General features: G+C 36.2%; 1 protein-coding gene across 2 annotated transcripts in view; it reads left to right on the top strand.

Moving 5' to 3' along the window:
- The window catches only part of LOC114049605 (serine/threonine-protein kinase MRCK alpha), a 410,500-nt gene extending 388,488 nt beyond the window's left edge, over window positions 1–22,012 (top strand). For both annotated transcript variants that reach the window (XM_027870865.1, XM_027870866.1), the window contains 3 exons: window positions 8,568–8,685; window positions 16,223–16,380; window positions 17,187–22,012. In XM_027870865.1, the coding sequence (XP_027726666.1) occupies window positions 8,568–8,685; window positions 16,223–16,380; window positions 17,187–17,318 (408 nt within the window). In that variant the 3' untranslated portion in view covers window positions 17,319–22,012. The remainder of the gene's footprint in view (window positions 1–8,567; window positions 8,686–16,222; window positions 16,381–17,186) is intronic.
- The last annotated feature ends 2,658 nt before the right edge of the window (window positions 22,013–24,670 follow it).

The following is a 24,670-nucleotide window of genomic DNA, read 5'->3' on the forward strand; positions in this document are numbered from 1 at the left end:
TTTAGTATACTTTTCCCATTAGTGAAATTACCTACAATTAATAGAATACTGCTAAAAAAAATTGTAAATGAAGACAATTCCCCACAACCTATAATTGTTTTTTCAACGCAAAGCACATGCCTAAAGGTATATTGAATTAAATATGAACATATATAAAATAATAAATTGTGACAGAACAGTAAAGTTGAGAATTGAGGAGTAAGGAGAAGATTTTTATTTTTCTTGACTTTGTATTTGGATGAATGTAACCAGCATAATTTTGTTATCTTGGTTCCAAAATGATCTCAAGGTAAAATGTGTGTATGTAATATGTGTGTGTATTCATGTGTGTGTATGTGTGTGAAGTGGACAGTGAATCTGAAGAGATGTTTTCCCCCTCACTTTCTAAATCATATTGGAACATTACAGTCAGCAAGCCACCATTTACCAAGGGCTTCTTTGTGCCTGGCACTGAGCTAAACACTAAGGAAAAGGCAAAGTCTTTCTTCAAAGCTATGGTGAGCCAGAATTTAAATGGTTGTTGTATAGTACAGTTGGACAGCCAGGTGGCGCCATAGTGCAGAGAGCAGCCGCCTTGAGTAAGAAAGACCCAAATTCATATCTAGACTCAGACGCTTAACTAGCTGTGTTACTCTGGGCAAGTCGCTTCTGTTTCTGCTTCAGTTTTCTCAACTGTCAACTAGGGATAATAATAGCACCTGCCTCCCAGGGTCGTTGTGAGGATCAAATGAGATAATATTTGTAAAGTGCTTAGTGCAGTGCCTGGCACATAGTAGGAGCTATATAAATGTTATCTATCATTATTTTTATTATTATTTGCTTAATTTCAGGTATTATTACTGATTTTCTTGATTTCCCTTTATGTCATTTCTTTTCACACATATAGAAGCTGTCAGTGAAAGATAAATTTTCCTTAGTTAAAACAACCAAAGACCATTCAACAACAAATATTTGCTCCCCAAGAAATTTGATTTTCAGTATGTTCCCATGTTTTTTGGCTATGTATCAGGAAAGTTATTCTAGTTGAAATGACTGTGAGTTCTCTGTTCTTCTTTGAGCAAATATTTAACTAAGTAACAATATCTGTGGTTTTTTAGAGCATTGGTAATTTTGTTTTTTAAGCAAAACCACAATATTCTAATAGCAATTTTTTCTTCTTAAGGTCAGCCTTGAAAATGGTACCATTTCCTTATCTCTGACTTAACACTTTTCCTGCATGAAAGCTTTGTAGTTTAATCTAGACAGTTTATATTATCACATTAAAAAAACAAAGACAAAATGGAAATTCCATTCTTCTCCAAGCATAAAGCACATACTGGATGCAGTCAGTGGAACTATGCAGCTTCTTTCTCTGACATCAAAAGCTATAAGGCATTCTTTAAAAATATGTGACCTTGACCTCCTGAGGTTAGAGATATATCCCCTCAGTACTTCTAAGTATCTCAGAATGTGGAAGCTATGGTAAAGAATGAATTGACTAATGCAAGGATTTACTTGCGGTGTAAGCTGGTGCTTCAGCCTTACCTTTTTCCTATAGTGGCATGGTTGTCTGAAATTTCACATATAACTACTGATTCCATTTCCATTACCTTACTACCTTTCTTTCTTTCTGTTGTTGTCTTTGATAGCCAGGTTTCCCTCATTCATCCCCTCATCATCACTCCAGCCTGATCTCCTCTCCGATCAACTTTGAGCACGTCTATCACATGACTGTTAATTCTGCTGAAAAATTCCTCTCTCCTGATTCCATAAACCCTGAATATTCCCCGTCTCTGCGTTCTGTCCCTGGTACACCAAGCTTTATGACTCTAAGGGTATGAACAGCTGAGTCAGGTGTTTTACTAACTTAAATAAAGTTTACTAACTTTATTATGGATTTCCTAATGCCTGGCTTAACAAATAATATAGCAAGCTGTTAACATTTCATGAATGTTTCCTTCTGACCCTTTCTGCCCAGATTTTCCTTTTTTTTTCTTTTTTCATTCCTTTCTTTTTTATATTTATTTCTGTTTTTGGCTTGGTGCTACAGAGTTTTTTGGTCTAGTAGTGATTTGGGGATTCTTTTATTTTAAGAAATAAACTCCCAGTTTTTTCAAAAGTTGACCACATTATAAAGAATAAGTATTAACCTTTTTTAAAATATAAAAACAAAAGTACCTATTTTCAAATAAAGACTCGTCATTCTTAGAAAGGGGCTCTTGTAAAGTTTTATTCTAAATCATTCAAAAGTCATTTTATTACAGAGAAATATATTATTTATGAGATTAAGACCCAAGCTAAGGCACATACAATTATCTTATATGTAGTTTTATCTTTCACTACAGTCTTTCTTAAGAATTTCAAAATCTTTGACATACAAACTAATAATATTAACTATTAATGAATAATAGGAAAAACTACCCTTTGCTCATAAGAAGAGGACCTCACAAATCAGAAAAGAAGCCATTAGCAAGAACTAGGGTACTGAATTGCTAACATGGATTTAATTGTACCCAGGATCCCAGCTATAAAAACTAAACCCATACAAGAAACAAAATGAGGCAGATCACATTCTGCAGAACTGTGACATCTGGTGTCATTTTGCTTTTGTTCAGTCTTTCTGCATTTGTTTACATTAGTTTTTGTGTGGAATGGAGAATGCGTGTCCACCTTTGAAGCAGAATTTTTTATGAATGATGATTTTAATGAAAATATGCTGCTTACACTAACCCTATCTGCCTCAAAGGGGCAAATAATAAAAATTTTAGACTGTTCCCACAGGGACTCGTTTTCCATAATTTCCTATAATAGCTTGTGGGAAATAATCACATTGTATTTTTATCTATATGTGTAATAAAATAGTTCTTCATTTGGAATATTGGCTGCAGAAGGTGACAAAAAATTTATCATTATTCTGTCTTTTAAATTGTCCTGAAGATTTTTTAACTCCACATGAATTTAAAACAAATTACTAGTTTACAATAATTGTAACGTCATCCTAAAACGTCATTGAACCAGATTAAGATTTGCCACAGTAAAAAGAACAGGTAAGCAATAGTAAACAGATGATGTCAGCAATGGTAACCTAGTGGTAAGTGGGAGAAGGGGTGGAATTTCAAAGGAGTTTGGCACCTACATATAAAGCACTTATAATAAGAAAAATGATAAAAAAAAAACTTCACATAAAACAGCCATTTGTTCATAGAAACAATACGTTGTGAGGCAAACTTTCACTAAATTTTTAAAAAAAAATTTGCATGGGGAAAAGATTGGAGGACTGGATATTCAATGTCACTTTGGTAGTGGACTTTTGTTCTCATTGTATTTACTGAAACCTGATTTATGTATGGTTTTTCCTTAAGCATGTCTTCTGTTCATTTTTCCTCTGATTACTTCAGCCTTGCCAAGCAAGGATGTTATTGCTGAATGTTTAAAATTTTATTAGTTTTACATTAGAAAGTATCAAAATGTTAAGAGTTGAGGCTTGGGTTGTTTTGGGGTTTTTTTGTTTTTTTTTAAGCTTTCTTTCCCTTCCAGTAATGCGATAACAATAACCTACTTGTCAGAGCTTGGGACTCATCCATTCCTTTATCGAGATTCTTTGTACCACATTATATGCACGCTGCTTCTGTATCATAAAGTTAGTTGCATTATGAATGCTTGTCTTTTGAGCTACTAGCATTGATGATTTTTATTTGTATTTTACTTTCTTGGAGAAAAGAACAGTGAAGCATTTGATTTTGGGGGAAAAATACCCACACAAAGAATTACATGGACTTTGCAAACAGATATGTTAATCAAAATTGTAGGGGTTGAATTTGATACCTTAAAGGAAGGCAGATTTTCAATATGCTTTTCCTTCCAAATGAATGTATTTTTTCTTACACATCATCATTGTTTACCTTACTTGACTGTAATTTTGATCCTCTTATGATGGCTGTTCACCACAACCTCCTTAAAGGTGATTTTTGTGGTGTACTTAGAAAAACCTAGTGTTCCTTACTTAAGTAGACTGAAAGTATCTATGACTGAAGCATTTATAGAGTTAAGGAGTTAGAAGCAGCCAGTGGCATAGTAGATGAAGTTTGGAGTCAGGAGGACCAGAATTAATATCTTGCCTCAAACACGTACTAGTTGTGTGACCTTGGGTAAGGCATTTAAACTCTGTCTGCCTCAGTTTCTTCAACTGTAAAATGGAGATAACAGTAGCACCTACTTCCCAGTATTATTGTTGTGGGGACCAACGGAGATAAGATTTGTAAAGTGCCTGGCACATAGACAGTTAATAAATGCTTGTTCCCTTCTTGCTGAAGCAATAATCACATCACACCAGTCAAGCAAGATTCTTCTGTAGCTTGACTTTTATTTCATCATGGCTCAAAATATTCTACCATAAAGCTTACCACCACGAAACTTTCTGTTCCCTTCTTTCTTGTTGTTTAACTTCTACAGTTTCATGCTAGTTGTATTTGTATAGTTTGTATTGCATTCAGTTATATTTGTGACATGTTGTAGGTAGAGACCTTTTTTGTCTAGTGTTACATATCAAGTTTGTAAAATTGCTAATAATTCTTGGCTTTCTATGGGAAAAAGGTTTTCTGTATTCAACAATACAGATAAGATATATATATTATTAATTAAAAAGTAATTTCCATAGAAAACCGATGATAGATAAATATACTGTTCTCTGAGGAAAAAATTGGTCAAGGAAATTTTCTAGTTGCCATTTCCAACTGTGACAATCACATCGATCAGACTGAAGGGTTGGTAATTTTGTCAGCATAATTGTGATGGTATAATCTTGGCATTAGAGGCAGAAGCATCTGAGAAAGTGAAATTAGGAGGAGCTATTGCGTCCATGTGCTCGATAACAAATCTCACATGTTCATTTCCCTGTTCCAGATTGTTGATAAATAACCTGGGGTTATTTATGCTTGACTTAACAGTGAATGAAAGGTACAGAAGGGGAAGGATATAAGAAGTAGTTTGAACATTTGGGCCTTTCTTTGTATAGAGGCTTTAAAATCTGATATTATATACCTGTATTATTGTTAAATAATTTAAGATAAGGCAGTGTAATGTTTTTAAATTTTAAAAAATTATTTTAAAATAACTGTGTGTGGCAATAAGTGTGTGTATAGATTTTTCTAATGAATCTTGCCTTAGGCTACCAAAAGTTTGAACATATATATATAGCCCTTTGAAACAGAGATCCTTTCCTCAAGTAGTTTTTAAAAAAAAAAAGATTTAGGAATGTTAGTAGAAGAGGGGCAAAAGAGCATTTGCCAACCACGATCATCCAATTTTTTGGACCTTTAAGACCTCATGGTGACATGAAAGAAATCATTTGCTTAATTTGGGGTTAGCCTAGGCAGAATGCTCAGAGAGCCTGTGAAGGTAGTCAGAAGCATCACATAGTCAAAAAATAATCAAGTAGCATTTATTAATCACTCACTGTGTACCAGGCACTGAGCTAAGCATTGAGGATACAGAGAAAAGCAAAAAGCAGTCTCTATTCTCAAGGGGCTCACAGCCTAATGAGGGAGAGATAACATATAAACAACTGTGTAAGCAAAAGACATATATAGGATAAATTTTAAACAGCCTTGTATGGAAAACACCAAGTTTAGGAAAAACTATGAAAGGCTTCTTGCAGAAGATAGGACTTCAGCTGAAAAAAGAGATGAGGAGTGTAAGTGCCAATGTTACTACATCATAGAATAGGTGTAAGAAAACTGGAAACATACACAAGGGATTTAAAAGCCAGACAGAATTTTATTGATCCTAATTCGTTGGAATTTATTCTAAGTTCCTGACTCAGGAAACCTAAATTTCACTTAGCACATTATGGCAAAACTCAGTTAGGAAAAAGTTTTTATTTCATTGTCCAGCAAGTTGATCCTTTAGGGCAGGGGTGGGAACCTGTGGGCCTTGAGGCCACATGTGGCCTTCTGGGTCTTTGGGTGCAACCTTTTGACTGAGTCCAAATTTTACAGGGAATTTGTTCTGTGAATTTTGGATTCAGTCAAAGGGCCTCACCTGAGGACCTAGAGGACCACATGTGGCCTTGAGGCTGCAGGTTCCCCACCCCTGCTTTAGGGCATCTCTCAATATAGAACAGAGTGTAATACTTTATAATTGCATAGTTATTATCAAATTGTCTTCCTGCTTTTAAGCAGCTAGTGAATTATGTGAGTTTCTGTTTCTAGCAGGTCTCCTATCCTGATGTGTCTGAAAATCAGAATTTAAATGGAGACATCTTAGCGATTACTGCTTCCCCAAGGTCATGATGATTTATTGCTGGATCATTATTAAAGGATGATAATTTTATGTAATCATTTGTTGACCACACTGACCAAAGGGATAACTAAAGGGAGGAGGGCAGGTTAAAAGGAAATACTGTAGGCTAGTAAAATATTCATAGTAGACCTTTTTTTCTTTTATTAATATTGAATACAAATGGGAAGGAGAGATTTTAAAAATAAAAATATACCTATATCATATTGTTTTTATTAACTACAACCAGAAGTTAAGGAACTTGGTGATCAATATAATCAAATACTTTTTCCAAATAAATATTAAAATGGAATACTCAAGAAATGGAAAGGTGATCATATTTGAAAGAATGGATCATCATATTTAATAATAGCAATGGCACATATATAGTTCTGCCCACCTGAGAAAATAAATCTTGCCTATACCCCAGTCCCCAAGGGATTCTCGGCTTTTATGTTCAATTCTAGTTCAATCCTGGGAGCCTGACCCCATACAGATCCCTTCCTTCCTTTGACTACCCTTGCATCATAGTAAAATTCAAGAGGAATTTCTAAAACAAAGCTAAGGTATGACCTATGCCTAGCGTTTTCACCTTAATGTGCAGTAGTAAGGCTATCAGGTATAGGACAGCTTTATATTTCCTCCACCACAGAAAAGGCATAAGATTTGATGTTCTCACCAGTGTACAGAAATAAACTCTCAACCAATTAATTTCCTTGGACTCCCCTCAGAAAGCAAAGACCATTTGGGGTACTGAGCAAATATTTTCCATTCACCTCAGATTTGTACCATTTGAATAATAGCAATATTATGAAGGATTGGCAAGGGCCAGTTTTTTTTCTGCCTGACCATAGCATGGCTTTGGTCCTCCATCAGCAGTATGGTCTTTTTTTTCCAAATCTCAAACTATTGAGGAACTGTTCTACCTGGAGTCCATGCCCTACCTGCAGATTCTCAAATTGAGGAACTCTTCAACTCAGGATTATCCATGAAGTAACTTCCAAGGTTGGAAGCATTCATTCGCAGGATTCTTAATGTCTGACCTATCCTCTAAAAATGAAACACAAAAGCAGAAGACATCCAGAGACTCTAATCTCATTTTCATCTGGGCAAATGTAGGCTACCCTCCATGTGCCCTCTTACAAGTGGCCATTTCCTCCTAGAGAAAAGATAGCAAAAAGGAAAAATCCCTTTCTTCCCTACCGTCACCACCGCCACTACCACCACTGTTTGTTGCAATCCAGTTTAAAAGTTCAAGGGAAAGAAAGCAATGGGTAAAAGGGGTGAAACATCTCACAGGTCACTTTTCTAGACCACATCGGGGGCAGTTCCACTGACCAAAGTTAGTCCATCCTGAGCCTCAGTCAACCAATCACCTATAGGCAATGCCTAGTCACTGGGACCAACCACGAGAGCTCCTTTTGTCCTCCCAGTAACTCACATCCACCTCCCTGAGAAATGTCCCCTCACCCAAAAATCTCGTTAAGCCAATCAAGGGACTCATCAAATTGCTCAAGATTTCTCCTGATCAACCCACTACATAAAGCCACATGTTAAAATTCTTGGTTAGAAGATGTGTTTTGTAGTCAGTGTCTAGAACAATTGCCCCTGCTGCAACTCCCCCCACCCCCACCCCAATTACACTACTGTTTGGGAGTCTATAATTGTGGAGAAATACTATAGCCAGTTCTCCCCTCCATTGTACACCAAAGTGATTTAAGATTGATGGAAAACTTCTCAAACTGATATGCCTAACTGAACGTTTTAACCAGATTGTCCTCATTTTAGGACTGTAGTCAATCTATATGTCTGTGACACAGTGCTTTGTATGAGTTCTTAAAATGACTCCTTCCATGGGAGTAAGTAGCCTCATGTGAGAAATTACACATACATGATATATATCAAAAAGTACGGTTTAATGTAATACTGTAATTTTGGGGCATTTGTTGGGATGTTTAGTTTGTTAGTATGTTAAGATCTTAGCTTAGGGAGCTTTATGTTAAGTTGTCTGCCTTTGTCCATGTAATTCAACATTTGACCATTAGTGCCAACTCAGTAACTTCAAGCCACTGTTCTTGCTACAGAATTCTTATGTTTCAGATTTAAAAAGAAAAAAAAAGCTCTCCCACCTGAGATTTAGTTTTGCTTGTTTCAGGGTTATTTTGTGTGGGAGGGAAGGTGTTGTTTAATTTGCACTCCTTGCTCATTCTAATAGGAAGGAAAATTCTGTTGTCAAGTATACTGAAAAACATATCTGTGCAATAAATCTTTTCCCTCAGGCTAAAGTATTTCTTTTTCTATCTCTCCTTTAGAACCTCAGGCCTCAAGAAAGCCGGACAATGTTCAGTGGCTCTGTCAGTATTCCATCCATCACCAAATCACGCCCTGAACCAGGACGTTCTATGAGTGCTAGCAGTGGGCTAGTAGCAAGTAAGTATTAAGGGTCTATAAAAGTATTCATCATAGCCCTGGGCTGCCTGCATTTAAATTTAGAAGTGCTGTCATTTCATTTATTCATCCCAGTTCTTGCTTTACACATGGCAGAATGTTGATACACTTATTTCACAGAGAAAAGCTTTCATCTAACCCCTTTCTCTAAAGGTTCAGTGCTTCTAGTTTACACACTACTTCAGTAAACCACATATTATCTATTGGATAGCCTATCAAGAATTGTGCTTGTTCAGAAAATAAAGCCACTATTACCTAAAGCAGTACTCAACAATTATGGTTTATATTGTGCTCTTTCTTAGTTGCACAGTGTCTGAACTTATCAGAAGCAGGCATTATCTACTCTAAGGCTACACAAGGATGGCAAGGATTCTACTTAGCCTGAAGAAGTATAGGGGTACAGAAGATCAGGGAGAAGAAGTAGAGAAGTGAACTGATTGAATAGTTTAAACTTAACAGCATTCAAGTGATTATGATCTTGTACCTGAATCACAAATGTTATGAATACTATACCTCTTAGTTATAGATCTTTACATATATTATTCTTATACATTTATCAGTAACTATTCATTGTAGACTCCAGGCTCATTTCTTTTTTGGCAGTGTTCATTAAACTGGCATAGTAGACATAGTACACTTGAATTTCAGCAAGACATTTGGCAGTCTTTCACGATATCCTTGTATATAAAGTAGTTGAAGAGATACAGGCTTGATGGTAGTACCATTATGTAGTTGAACAAACAAACGTAAAGACTGGTGATAAATTGATATCCACCTGGAAAGAGGTCTCTGGTATAGTCCCAGAGGACTCTGTCCTTAGTCTTTTTTGTTTATCATGTTTATCAGTGATGTGGAAGAAGACTATACTAATAATATGATTGTCAGATTTGCAACAGAAGACCTCAACAGTTTTTAAAATAAAAGGGTGAATCAGATAGGGTGAAATTTAATAGGAATATGAAGAGTCCTACATTGAGGCTCAAAAAATCAGCTTCACAAGTACCAAATTGGGAAGACTTGGCTAAATTATAGTACTTGTTATTTTAATAGCATTACAGCAAGAAGGCAAGATAAATTGAAACAAATAACTCTGAATACCAAATTTGCTGGAAATGTTCTGATGCGTGTGCCACTGACTACTAAAGTGGGCAAACCATGAGTATGTATGAAATGTCCAGGAGATATGAATGATTTTATTATGTTCTGGAACTACATAATAACAAAATTGGAAGCAGATCTTACAAGGCATAGACAAGGCCTTCACACATCCTCAGAGCCTAATTATGCAACAATGTTAGAAGATAAATACAGAGCAATCTTTTTTTAAAATTAATTTATTTATTTTTAGTTTTCAACATTAACTTCCATAAGATTTTGAGTTCCAGATTTTCTCCCCTTCTCTCCCCTCTCCTGGCCCCAAGACGCGTGCAGTTTGACACAGGCTCTACATATACATTCATATTAAACCTATCTTCACATTAATCATGTTGTAAAGAAGAATTAGAACCAATGGAAGAAACCACGAGAAAGAAGAAACAACAACACAAAAAAAAGAGCGAGCAAATAATAATGCTTTGATCTACATTCAGACTCCATAGTTCTTTTTCTGGATGTGGACAGCATTTTCCATCATGAGTCTTTTGGAGTTGTCTTAGATCCATGCATTGCTAAGAAGAGATAAGTCAATCAAAGTTAATCATCGCACAGTGTGGCTGTTTACTGTGTACAATGTTCTCCTAGTTCTGCTCTCTTCACTCAGCATCAGTTCACATAAGTCTTTCCAGGTTTTTCTGAAGTCTGCCTGCTCATCATTTCTTATAGCACCATTACATTCATATACCACAACTTGTTCAGCCATTCCTCAACTGATGGGCATCCCCTCAATTTCCAATTCTTGGCCACCCCAAAAAGAGCTGCTGTAAATATTTTTGTACATGTGGGTCTTTTTCCCATTTGTATGATCACTTTGGGATACAGACCTAGTAGTGAAATTACTGGGTCAAAGGGTATGCACATTTTTATAGACCTTTGTACATAGTTCCAAATTGCTCTCCAAAATGGTTAGATCAATTCACAACTCTACCAACAATGCATTAGTGTTCCAATTTTCCCACATCTTCTCCAGCATTTATCATTTTCCTGTTTTGTCATGTTAGCTAGTAGGTGTGATATGGTACCTCAGAGTTGTTTTGATTTGCATTTCTCTGATCAATAGTGATTTAGAGCAGTTTTTCATATGACTATAGATAGCTTTAATTTCTTCATCTGAAAACTGCCTAATACGGGGCAATCTTAAGAAATAACTCCATTCTGCAGCCAAGATTAGAAAACAATAGAAGAAATTGAGGAGTTGCTTAAACCTGAAAATGGGAAAGATGAAGAGCCACACATCATTGAACTAATAAAAAATAGTAATTTCCAAAAGCTGGTGTCTGCCTGCTAGAATCATCATCATGAAAGAATGCATTATCCCACAATATTTTACAGAGTAGAAAACTATTTCACAACCCTCATGCAACAATATGTGCTGTGGTCATTACCATAGTAAGAAGCATAGGAGAAAAAGTAGAGCTATCTAGGAACATACTCTTAAAAACAAGTATTAAATGCCACCATGGCAGAAGTGAGTTGAGAATACTTTTGAAGACCTGTGGAAAGACATTGGAAAATTATATCAATATCTAGTCAGTATATATGTGTATATATATATATATATATATATATATATATATATATATATATATATATAGCAGGAATTTTAAACACTATATTGCCCAGTTAAAGGCAGCAATAACAAAATGCAAATTGGAATCCAAAAAAATGAAAATGTCAGAAATTGTTGATAATGTTAATCAAAAATTGAAAGTCAAAGTGAACATTTTAAGGGAATGCAAGGAGTCATGGCAGCTTCAAAAAATAAATAATTCAGTATCAATCAAATATTGTACTAGAGCAGCTTAAGAAGCAAAGAAATTATAGGAGAGAGAGAAAACCCTTGAAGAAGGAAGATAATGGAGCATATCTAGATATCTATAAGGTTGAAAGAAGTCCAGCACGACAAAAAACATAGATTGTATCAAATATGAAATGGAAAACTTGTATGCCATTAATATAATGAATGATGACAGTTACATCAAGGGATGTAGCTCAAACTCTAGATTTTCAGCAGACCCAGAAAGTGAGAGGTCCAAATAAGATCCATAATTATTGATTCAGGTGCTTAAGATAGGGATATATTAATTATTAGAAAAACACTTGTCCTTGTGCAAACTTGACCCCATCATTCTTAATGGAAACCATCATATATTTATTACCATAATTCCAGTGATCTCTCCAAGTGTGGGCCAACTATGTGTTTATTTACTTTATACAAAACAGTCACAGCTTGTCTCACTCAAAAAATGTATGAGCATATATACAAAAATAATAGGTGAGAAGCAAAAAGTTTTCAGAAAAGCCATGGGGATATAAAGAGCAATACATTATCAACTTTGATTATTGAACAAGGCACTCCAAACACACCATGACATTTATATCATCTTAAATGATTATTGCAAGCTTTTGACTGTTACTACACACTCATAGTTGGTCATGTATTTGCATTATATAAAATAAACCAGTCATATAGTAAAATATTTGATGTACTGATGGACAGTTGTTCTCTCTTTCAAAAATATCACCAACTCAGTAATATAAAGAACAATTTGCGTAAAAAATAACTTGTTCCAGGGAGACAGATTAAAGTGACTGTGGTTCTGCTCAGACTTAAATCCCCATTATCATTACTCTTGAGTAAAATTGATGTGGCTTTTAAATCAAAGGAGTAATTGTACTAAAACATCTGTGACTTTGATATGCATGGATGATATCAAGTCATGTGGCCCCACTGAAAAATACATTAAATAGCCATTTCATCTCATGAGTATTTTCTCCAAGAATATCAAAATGCCATTTTTGTCATTTAGGCATATTGTATAATGGGTAGAACTCTGGACCTGGAGTCACAAAGATCTAAGTTCATATCCAGCCTTAGATTCTTACCAGCTTATATGATGCTGGGCAAGTCAAAACCTCTATATGCCTCACTTTCCTCATTTGTAAAATGGAAATAATAAGAGATGTTATGAGAATAAAATGAAATAATATAAGAACTTTGTACAGTTTAAAGTGCTATATAAATACCAGCTATTATTGTTTTGATAAATGTGAAATTCTTAATGTGTGCCAAGTAACAACAGAGAATGACCACTTTGAGCCCAAATACAAAGGTTAAATTTAACCAGTGGATGAAGGTGATGATTAGAAATATGTTGGTCCTTTCCAAGAAAGACAGATCTAACATAAGGATACCAAAGAGAAAGCTGAAACAGAGTATGTTATGAAACAAGCTGGCATCCTAAAGTTAAGGCTTAATGGGGAAAGTGCATTTAGAACAATTAACAGTTATGTACACCAGTTCTAATGTATACTTTTGGCACAGTTGAATGGATGAGAACAGATCTAGAAAGTGACCAAATGAAAACCTGTGCAAAATTAAGGAAACATGAAAAATGAGGAAAAGAGGCTGAGAGAGGCATTTTCTTCCTCTTATCACCCACTCCAATCATTTCCTTCTCTAGGTTTTGACTGAAACACTCTTTGGAGCTTGCCTGTAGTTCAAATTCCAATTCCAACTAGTTCCATGATTTTATAGAAGCAACAGAGGGCAAGACTAAGTCTCTCATCCAATCTAAACAGATCTCCTGTAGCACTTCCAAGCAACCCAAGCTTTGTCACACCTAGTGATCAATGTGTGTTCTCACCTGGTAAATATGTTGGGACCCAGTGAAGTGGCATAGTCTTTATCCCATACTTACACAAAGAAAAACACATATTTACGAAGGGACTGTTAGAAAATTCAAATCAGTATTCAGGTTAAGTAAAAATAAGGTGAAAGAGCTCCAAGCAGTCCAGATAACAAAAATGCCCATTTCAAGAGGTGAAAATGAGTAAGTAAATTAGAAGGTAAGCTCTACAAGCACTCAAACACCTTTTCTTGGCTAGCGTTTTAATTGAATGATTCATAGATAAATTAGAATTTAATTTCATGACCCATAGTCATAGAATGGAAGCTAAATGAAGTTGAACATTCTTTTGGGGGGAGGAGAGGAAAGGAAATATTTGGTGATTTTATAAATGTTACCATTGATTTTAAGTAAATACTAATAATACATAGGAATTATATATAGTACCTTCCAACCAAGGAAGCTGAAAACATTTGATGAAGTAGTACTTCATTGGAACAGTTTATTATTACCTGAACCTCTAGCTGGAAGCACTGTTATTTTTTGGTTATTTTAATTTTATTTTTTTGGTTAACAAAAATCTCATTTCTCTCTTCTGTTTCCTCACCCCTGTTAAAAACAACAACAACAACAACAATCCTTGTAACAAATACACGAAAAGCAAAATGAAGATACACGTTGGCTGTGCCCAAAAAAGATCTCTCTCATTCTGTACTCTAAGTCCATGGAATCATGATTGGTCGTTGTGTTGAGCAGAGTTCCTAAGTCTTTTTAAGTTGTTTGGTTTTATTTACACAGTGGTTGGTGGTGGTGGTGGTTATATATATTGTACTTTTGGTTCTGTTCACTTCACTCTGCATCTTTTCATGTTTTTCTAAAGCCATTCCTTGGCATTTCTTGTAGCATAATAGTATTCCATCACATTCATGTACCATATTTGTTCAGTCCTTCCCCAGTTGATGGGCATCCCCTTAGTTTTCAGTTCATTGCCACCACAAAAAGAAGTTCTGTTATTTTTAAGGAGACCAAATACTTGACCTTTCAATACAAATACTGGTAATTACCTTCTTTTGTGAGTAGTGTTAGAGGAAATGTGAAGCTTGCAATTCCTGAAAGAGCATCAGTCAACTCAGATTTGTCACCTATCTAAAAATATGAGTTGTTCTTTCACTCTCATCCTCCCTCAGGATTGGCTCCTACTTTTCTCTGTAACCTGAACATTAAGGGAAAAAACCTCAGTCCCTAGTGTTGGACTCTTTCCTGACTCCTTGCTTAGAGGCTAGTTTTCCATTTTAGGGAGGTCTGATCTTTGAAATTTTTGGCTATGATTACAAAGCTACCACCTCTCAGTCCTTGAGGAGTCCCAATAAAAATAATTTTATAAATCATGGAGTTTTTTTTTTTTTCTGTTCAGTTTTATGGCTCCCCTGTTCTTTCTGTTACTCAGCTCTTTTTATATTAAATTGTAATCTGAATCTAGTATTTTAAAATTTAGATTAAATAAAAGTAGAATTGTGGGTAAAGTCTAAAAGATAAGAGGTATCACATATAATCACAGGCTCTCAGAATTAAAAGTAACTTGAGAGGCCATCAGGTCCAACCCATACTTAAAACAAGTATGCCCTTCATCATATTCCTAATTATCATTTATCCAGCCTTTACTTGAAAGACCTTAAGTGAAGATAGGGACCTAATATCTAATGAAGCAGTTTTTAAACTTTGGAAAAACACTAAAGGTTAGTAACTTTTTACTTACAATGAGGCTAAATCTATCTCTCTTTAATTTTCGCCAAGTACTCCTTCTTCCATTGTTTAGCTAAACTGAACAAGACTAACCCTTCTTTCATGGAGTGAAGGTCCTTAAAATACTTGAGATCATCCACCTCCCCTCATTCCTATCTTCTCTCCTCCAAACTAAATATTCTTTATTTTTTGAGACATTGCTTGTGCAGTATGATTTCTAATCCAGTACTATCTTGAACTTATAGTCCACTAAAAGCTCCAGATTGTTAAATTTTTTTCTTTTTATTAATTTTAATTAATATTATTTTTTAAAGTTTTTGTGTATTAATTTTATTTTAATTTTTAAAAATTTTTCCTGCATGTAGTTTGTAGTTTAGCCGTGCCTTTATGACTTTATCCTTGTGCAATTGATTTTTTTTAAATGTAGGAATTGACTTTGATTTATTCATTCAACAAATATATGAATATTTATTAAGCACTTTACTGTATGCTGAGCACTGTTGTTTGTGCTGGAAGCAATATCAAATTTAAGTTAGACTTATTCTTGCCCTCATGGAGCTTAATAGTTTATTTATCTTCACCAAATAGTACATTTATCTTCATTAAATTTCAACTTATTAAATTTGGCCCATAGTTCCAACCTGTCATTTTTGGGGAATGGAGGGGTAGGGTTAACCTATTTGGTCATCTGTTTTTTTAACTATCCCTTCCAACTGGCAATAGTTGCTTGCAACGCTAGCTTTTGCACATCCCCGTGCTCTCAAAAAAAAACTGACAAGATCAAAGCACTGATAAAGAGATTTTGAAAGTATTCATTCCATTTTTCTTCCTGCCTATGAAATAGAAATGAGTTCATGTGTTTCTTATTACATAAGGTACATAGAAGCTATGACTATGTTCATTCATTTAATGACATGGACTTCTAGAAATTAAGATTGTACTAATTTTTTTCTTTCACACAAGTAATACAAGGAACTTGCACAATATTTTAGGGTCATCTTCACAAAATGGTAGTGCGTTAAGGAGAGAATTCTCAGGAGGAAGCTATGGAACAAAACGGCAACCTATGACCTCTCCTTCAGATGGTTCATTGTCCTCTGGAGGTATGGACCAAGGAAGTGATGTGCCAGCAAGGGACTATGATCGAGAGGTGAGTGTGACAGAAGTGAAAGGCTGTGGATGGAACCACAAAAAGTGGCATCTGTTATTAGGAAATCAGAAATGTACCTTAGAATTAAGTATCCCATCTGATAAAGCTTGAAGTAGAGAAGGACTGTATGGATAGAGAAGTAGAAAAACTGAGTTTACTTAAATGATTCCATCTTGAGATCTGCCTGTAGCAGTTTCAGTGAATCACTAGTCATTCTTATCCTGTGGGCAATGAGACCAAGTAACTTGTGTTTGCAGACTAGAATTTTATAGGATTCTATACCTTGAAAAGGTACTTTTCAGCTGAGTTATTAGTCTGCTTTATATGGAAAGAGCATACATTTCTAAGTGCTTCCATAAATAGTTCCCTGTATTTAAGCATTTAGCATGTACTCTTTTTCATTCTCATGTCACACACACACACACACACACAAACAACTATGCCTTGAGAGATTAATAACACTGAAAAAGTAACAATTAGTTTATTATGTGGGGGGTGGGGGTGCGGAAGGCAAGGATTACCTATGGTGGCTTGTGCTTTTCCCCACAGCTGTGGTGTAATGGAAAGAGCATTGAATTTGGAGTCAGAAAAACTTAGTTTTCCTGGCATTGCCTCATAAGACTTTGTGACTTCTCAGTGTCTCAGTTTCCTTATATGTAAAATGGAGATAATGTCTCTGCTTTCTCACAGTGTTATTGTGAGGATCAGATGAGATAATGTAAAGCACTTTGTAAACCGTAATGCTCTATATAAATGTCAGCTATAATTATTGCTCATCAATAATGTCCTAATTTTTGGGGCTGCAGGACTCTGATTCTCCAAGGCATTCTACAGCTTCCAACAGCTCCAACCTCAGCAGCCCTCCCAGCCCCATTTCTCCTCACAAGACCAAGAGCCTCTCTCTGGAGAGCACTGACCACGTGAGTTGGGACACATGAACTGCTTCGGCATTCAGATCAGACATCACAACGGCTTTTTATCCCACGGCTCCCCTTCACTCACCCTGTTTTCTCGCTTTCATCTCTTCCCCTCACTTCTGCCTGAAAATTATCTGGGGGCTGGTATCAGAGGGGTGGTGGGAGTAGGAAATAAACTACCTTCTGATATAATTCAAAGGTGAATTTTACTCCCAGATTTAACAACAGCAGCAAAAAAGGGCAAACTTTTGTCAAATAGCTGCCACAGATTTCTATTTGTATTCATTTCGTTTCATACAGTTACAGCTGCTTTCATTATCTTTCACTCCCTCCAAAAAATTTAGTATAAATAGACCAAGATAACTAAAAATGAGTAAGATTTAAATGAGCGCTAGAGTCTCATACTGTAAGATAGCACAGTGAACCCATGACTTTGTGGGGAGGATCAGTATATCAAAGAGCATCATAAAGCTTTCATTCAGCCACCACAATTGAATGTTAATCTGATTGTTACCAGTGAATCCTTATTAATTAAAACAATACATATTTTACTACAATACAGAGTTTAAATACACAGATTTAAGAGTTAAATACTGATTGTATATATTAAGAGAGAAGCATCATGTATTCAGTAAAAGATGGATGCATATTTAAGAGAAAGAAATCCTTTAATTTAAAAGAATTGTGTTGTTTCCATATGTTTTCATGCTAAATAATTTTAAATGTTGAAAAGACCGGTTAATATTTGTTCAGAGAGAGAGGCAGAGAAAGCACCATTCCCTTTGGAAGATGCTGTTGAGCACAGATTATCAGAAGAGCAGTTTAATTTCTCTTGTCATCAGAAACATCTTTCCTGTTTTCCATAGTAGAATTAAAGCCATGATCTTCATTTTTAAAGATTACTCTTCTTATCTCTTACAAATGAATAAGAGAGAAGATTTCTTGCCACCCTCACAGCTCCTCCATCCCAAAGCCAATGGGCAGAGTTATATTTTCCAAAGGGGTGGGTCTCCCTAAAGATCACAGAAGTGCTTTTTTCCCCCTGGGATCCACTATACCTCCCCAGGCTATAATAACATCATTGCAGTTTAGAGCAGGAGACGATTTCTCTAGAAGGAACTCATTTTACTTCAAAAGGGAATGATCTTCCTCTAATTGGCCTGAAAACAGTTTACCAAATACCTAAAACCTCAGTCTGCCAAATGCATGTATTTTTAGCAGCCTCGACCAAATATTTTCTTAGTTTCACCTGAGGATAAAAGATTTGACACAAAGGGTGTTTATGTTTTAGTTAGTCAACCGGAATTGTCAGTTCTACCAAGATTCCTTCCAAGATTTCAAGTGGATTTCCTGCTTGGTTGGGTTGGTTGTGTTGTTGGTTGCATTTTGCTCCTCCACTGTTCAGGGACATCACAGGAAAGTCAACTGAGAACAAACAAAACTCCATTTTTCTCACAGTCCAGGTTAATCTGAAGTTCTTGTACCTTTGTCATGAGATGGAGGTCTGAAGCCATTTCTCCCATCAGATAACACCAGTAGAGAAGGGAGGGAGGGAAAGAAAGAGAAATCAGCCTCTTCGATTCTCTTCATGTGAGCTTCACTAAAAATAGAAATCAACACAATATGATATGTTCCCAGGGACACTCATTAATGTTCCACTACATTAAAAGAATTTTTTTCCCTGTGTCATAAATTTAGATCTCAGCATTTGTGCTGTATCATTTGACCACTGACCACCGTGCATTCATTCTACATTCCTACGGTAACAGCACTGTCAATTTTTATTAGTCTGTCCACTCTGAGAAAAAACTTACAGAGCTTTTTAGAGGAGAGGGATTGGGCTGGGGTTATTTTATAGACATACAAATAGGAGAATAAAAAAAATCACAGTTAATGCCATTAGACATGCTGAAGTCTATGCCTATTCTAAAATTATTGTATTTTATTTTGTCATGGGCACACTTGTTCCAAAGTACTAGTTACCTCCAAGTTATTTTGCTTTTGGAAAAATAGAAAGTTTTTGCATTTTAAGAGTCATTTAACACAGTTTGACTTGTTCAGATATAAGTATATAAGTTGCTACCTTAATGTTTCATTGTCATTTGAACATAACATTTTCCTAAATATGGCATTTAGCATTAGAAATGATAGAATACCAGCAAATGTGTGTCCTTGCTCAACTCTGCTCTTCCTCATCACTAGTGTGTTATGAGGAAGACAAAGCAGGCAAAAGGACATACGCCCCCAGGGAGCACCTTATTTTCCATCTTGTCTGTTATTCTGCTCAAGCCCTTCTTAGGGATTTCTCTTTCCTAAGGAAGTATCATGTCATGCCAGTGAACCCTTTGGTACTGGGCCATCTTCTGGCCCCAGACTGCATATAGACAGGACCATTGCAAGGCCAGAAAGTGAGCCTACTGAAGGATTGGGCTCCATTTCAAAGTGATCACTCTCTCAGACCCTCCCAGAAGAGGAGAAATGAACAGGATGAACCCCAGAGCCTGTACAGAGAGCTCCAGCTCATACCATGTCCCGCTTGACCCATGCCAGGGCTATCAGTGGAGTAGCCTCCCAGTTACACTTTTTAATGAAGAGTTGGTTGTAATAGGGTAATTTCAATAGGAAATTTATTGCAGTATCTCCTTCCCACCCCCCAAAAAAGGTCATTTTTGTTAAGGAGGGGAGACACTTTGCCTTAGTTGATAAATGGGTGGTATTTATACTGGGTCCATATTTTATTATCACACTACCCTCAAATGCATAGCATAATACATTCAGGATCTTCTGAGCAGGTGCCCAAAAATCCACTGAAGACTCTGAAAAAAAGGATCCAAAGAAAGAAAAAGAAACTTGTTGACCATTAGAGGAGTCCAGTGGCCCATGATTGAAAAGATGCTTCCCATCTCTTCTTAGTACTGCACATAGAATCTCTTATTTATCATGGGTAATTTGGGTACGTGTGGAAGGAATACTTTCTCTTCTTGATAGAAAGGAAAGCTATGTATTAAAGGCATTTTGCCCAGCATCTGTCTCTGAGGGTTGGGAGCTGTGGAGCTTTGGTTCTGGTGCTGGGGGCAACTGCAAAATTTAAGCTACGAACCTGCCTGGTGTGTTGTCTGCCCTTGAATCTTGAGTAATTTCATCATATGCTTTTAATGTACATAGTACATGTACAATTTTTGCCAAAACTGAAAACCTTAGAGGTTGCTAAAGTACGTTGCATTTGTCTGATTATTTAAAAATCCAGCTACTTTCCTTTGGAACATAGCTTTAGAGTCATAAATTGTAACTGCTGTTATTTGTCCATTTGGCTTCCCAAGAAATTCCCAGTTCCTGCACTTAAGCAATAAATGGAGTATGAAATCTCTGTTCTTATCACACACATCCCCAAAGCCCTTGAATCTAAAACAGTTTGTAACAAGTTGTCCTCATTCTTCAGTGGCCTTTCAGCCCTTCTCTGCCTTTATTATGGTCAGAAATGTATCTTATCACTTAATGACTGCATATTACTGAATTATGTATCTGAGAAAGAGATTTTGAGCCTGATGGAACCATGACTGATTGAATTTATATTGAACTCTCAGGTATTGCTTATGCATTGATGGGGGGCAATGAGAACAACCTTCCCTGACTCCAGCAGGAAAAGCACGTAAAGCTGTAGCTGAGCTGGATTCAGTGGCTTTGGAGTCATCAGAAACACTCTGGTCTTGAAGCCAGGGTGTGTTTGGATAAGATACTTTATGTCAGTTCTCCAGATGGGGAAGCAAGATGTTGAGAAATCAGGTCAGCATGAATTTTTATGTTTAGGAACTTCTGATAGGCCAGACTTTATAAGTGACAATGGTGGCCAAAAACATGAGAGATAATCAGGCATTTTTCTCACTCTTTTCTGTTCCTCCTCTCCTTCTGTCTCCCATTTCATTCTTTTCTGAACTATATAAAGAAGTGTTTGACATTTCATTTCACCCACAACATTCCCTGTTGTGACCTTAGTGACTTAATCCAGGCCAAAGTTCTTAGAATAATCCAGCTTGATGAGATGATGGATGGGCGGTGGAATGTGCTTATAACAGTTCAGCGGGCCCAAGACTCCTAAACAACATAGCTGCCATAGATGTTTTGTTTTCCCTTTCTCTGGCATTTCCATCAGGGAATGTGTGATTCTTCTCTTCCTTTCCATCCACATTTGAAAATATGAAACAAAAATAAACCTTCTGTTACATGTAAGAAATAGCCTCAGTTGTGGGGAAGAATTTGATAAAGACACAAACCATTCTTGGTATTTCAGTGGGGAAAAAAATGACCTGCCTTTTTTTATGTCTGACAGTTTCATATCATTTATTTTTAAAAAATATATTTTTAGGGTTTTTTTCATTGTAATATTATTGTACAGTTTTGCATGACCTAGATGTAATCACTTTTTTGTTTAGAGTATAAAAGCTGACAAGTCTGTGTGGAGGGGGAAAAGATACTGCTTTGGCCTCTTATCATTTTTTATTTTATTTTGTTTGGATTGATGCCCTTGATGTTGTAGGGGACTTTGTAAGAGATTCTATGCTACCAAACAATGATGTGGATTCTTTTGCACAGAAATATTTAAGGTGGGACAGTCCGAAATGTAATGAATGACTTCCTCACCAATACTTTATGTTGGTGACACACTTAATATTAACCTGACTTTGATGTATTGCAATAAAACAGGGAACTGTTAGAAATGTGGGTGTTTTGTCTTTTTTCCCTCATTTAAAAAAGATGAGTAATGGAGAAAGGAAAAGGGACAGATCTTTCCATCTTTGTTTCATCATATTATCATCTTTTTACCTGGTGCTGCAGTGGTTAGAGTGCTGGGCCTGGAGTCAGAAAGACCTGAGTTCAAATCTAGCCTCAAATACCAACTGTGTGACCTTAGACAAGTCATTTCACCACTGTTTGCCTCAGTTTCTTCATCTAAAGTGGGGATAATAACAGCACCTACCTCCCAAGGGTGTTGTGAGTACTGAATGAGATAATAATTGTAAAGCACTTAGTATAGTGCCTAGCACATAGTAGACGCTATATAAATGCTAGCTGTTATTCTTATCCTGTTCTGTTATAAATTAAATCATTGTTTCATATTTTCATGCTGTTTTTTAAAATAGATATCAGGATACAGTCTTATCTTTCCTGCCACACAATATTGTATAAGCCTAACCTAGATAGAGAACCAAAAAAATAGTGTGTGGCCAATTACGGAAAGAAGTTCATGATTCAAATGTAAGAAGCAGTCCAGGGTGGTCTGTAACAGTATTTGTTTTTTCCACAAATGACAAAAAATCATTAGTTTACTTTATAATATGTTGAACCTTTTGAACATGAAGCACTATCTACCTGGGGCAATGTCCCTGAAGATTGCCCTGATCTAGGCAGTTGCACCCAATGTTTTTAAAGTCATAAAGACAGGAGACTTTCTTCCTTTTTATTTTCCTCTTCTTTATCTTAATTTACTGCTAACTCAGTGGTTTCTTTAATGATTTGGGGGGAAAAGGGATGTGGAGAGATCCTTGGGCTCCAGCTGAAGCATTCTCAGCAAGGCTCCAGGCCCTTACCTGCCATTTACAAACTGGTCATCATCACCAGTGGCAAGCCCAGCACTACTAAGAGCAGTGTTGGCATCTAATGTAAAGCTACCATAGCTTGTAAGGAACTCCAGAAAGTTGGTAATGGTCAACATCAGAGGGTAGTGGGTTATGGTATAGCTAGCATAAGATTGACTGCATCTAATTCACTCCAGAAAAGCACTCCTAAGTATAAATAGGAACCTTCATCTTTCTTCAGCCCTGGGGACACATTCCACAGTGATCCTGAATCTTGGAATATTTTCTTTTAAGGAAACTGAACAGTTTTACACGTAATGTCTCTTATGTTTCCCACAGTCCAATTAATTAAGCAGGCGGCAGTCTACATATGCAGGTTCAAAACTCATTACTTATCCAGGAAATAAACATCAGTGTTTAGAAATGCTGCTTTTGAGGTAAGAGTGTGTTGAACAAAGATGGTTTATAAGTAGGTTTCACTTATTCTGACCCTCATAAGCCTTCTCTATCTTCTTTGAAGGTAGAGGCTACATTTTTCTGAAATTCGTATTAGTTCACAGATTTTAAACTACTTTAGGAGTTTTCCTCCTTAATATAAGAACTTATCATGACTAAGAATATGAGTGCTGTGTTTTAATCTAGTGACTAAGCAGTGTGCAAAACATTACGATGATGTTCTCTGGAAAAGTCCATCAGACTAGCTTTCTTCATTTAAGTTCCAGTTTCTAGAGGCAGGATGACAAAATGGGCAAAGCCCTGGACTTGGAGTCATGAAGACCTAGATCCACATCCTGCCCTCAGACACTTACTAGCTGTGTGACAGTGAACAAAGTCCTCTAACTTCTCTGTGCCTCAGTCTCCTCATCTGTAAAATGGAATTTGATTCAGTGGCCTCAACATTCTTTCCACCTCTAAATCTCTGATGCTGTGCTCAACATATAAACACAAATATGCAAGGCACTGGGTGAGATGCTAGGGACACAAAAATAAAAAAAAAAAAATACAAGATAGTCTCCAGCCTCCAGGAGCACTCAAATTAATGAGGGGAGGGAAGGAATAAGACAATATACAATTATGCTATGAGGCAGAATACGCTAAATATACAAGAGTTGCAATCTAGATAAAGTGCTAGAAGAAAGAGATCATCCAGAGCTTTATCCACTATGGCATATTGCCACTCAAAACTTAGAGCTGGAAAGTCAGGGAAGGCTTTCTGGAAGAGTAGGTACCTGAACTGGGCATTGGAAGAACAGAAGAGTTTCATCTGGCAGATATGTTAAAAAAAATTCATCCCCAGCATGGAAAAATGTGTGAATCTTGGACATGGTAGAGGACAGAAGGAAATCCAGGAAGAGCAAGTAGTCCAGTTTTACTAAAATGTAGAGCCTTGACTGTAAGGGAAAATAGAGGGAAATGAAATCCATTAATAAGAAGGAGTGATGACAATGTGAGTGAAGAGGAAGGCACACACATAAGAGATAGTGTAGAGGTAAAATTGACCGCTACAAAAGACTTATTTCTGTGTATCATTCAAGGAAAATTCTCAAAGATTATGCTGGAAGAATGAAAGTTCTGACAGGTCTAATTAAAACATGCTTTATTGTCCTATTATCAGCCTACCTAAGTTCAACTAACTTGGATGCAAGTGATTGATTTTTCAGCTACAGTAACTCTCAAAGACTGTCCACTAAATTATGTAAGGGTTACAATCCTTATCCGTGGAGAGAAGAAGATCCATACTGATGAAATTGCAGATCCTTGAAATGAAAAAAAAAAAAAATGTAGAAACTGGATATGGGA

Source organism: Vombatus ursinus, unplaced genomic scaffold (assembly GCF_900497805.2).
Source record: "Vombatus ursinus unplaced genomic scaffold, bare-nosed wombat genome assembly UNPS02014798.1, whole genome shotgun sequence".
In the NCBI taxonomy this organism is placed as follows: Eukaryota; Metazoa; Chordata; class Mammalia; order Diprotodontia; family Vombatidae; genus Vombatus; species Vombatus ursinus.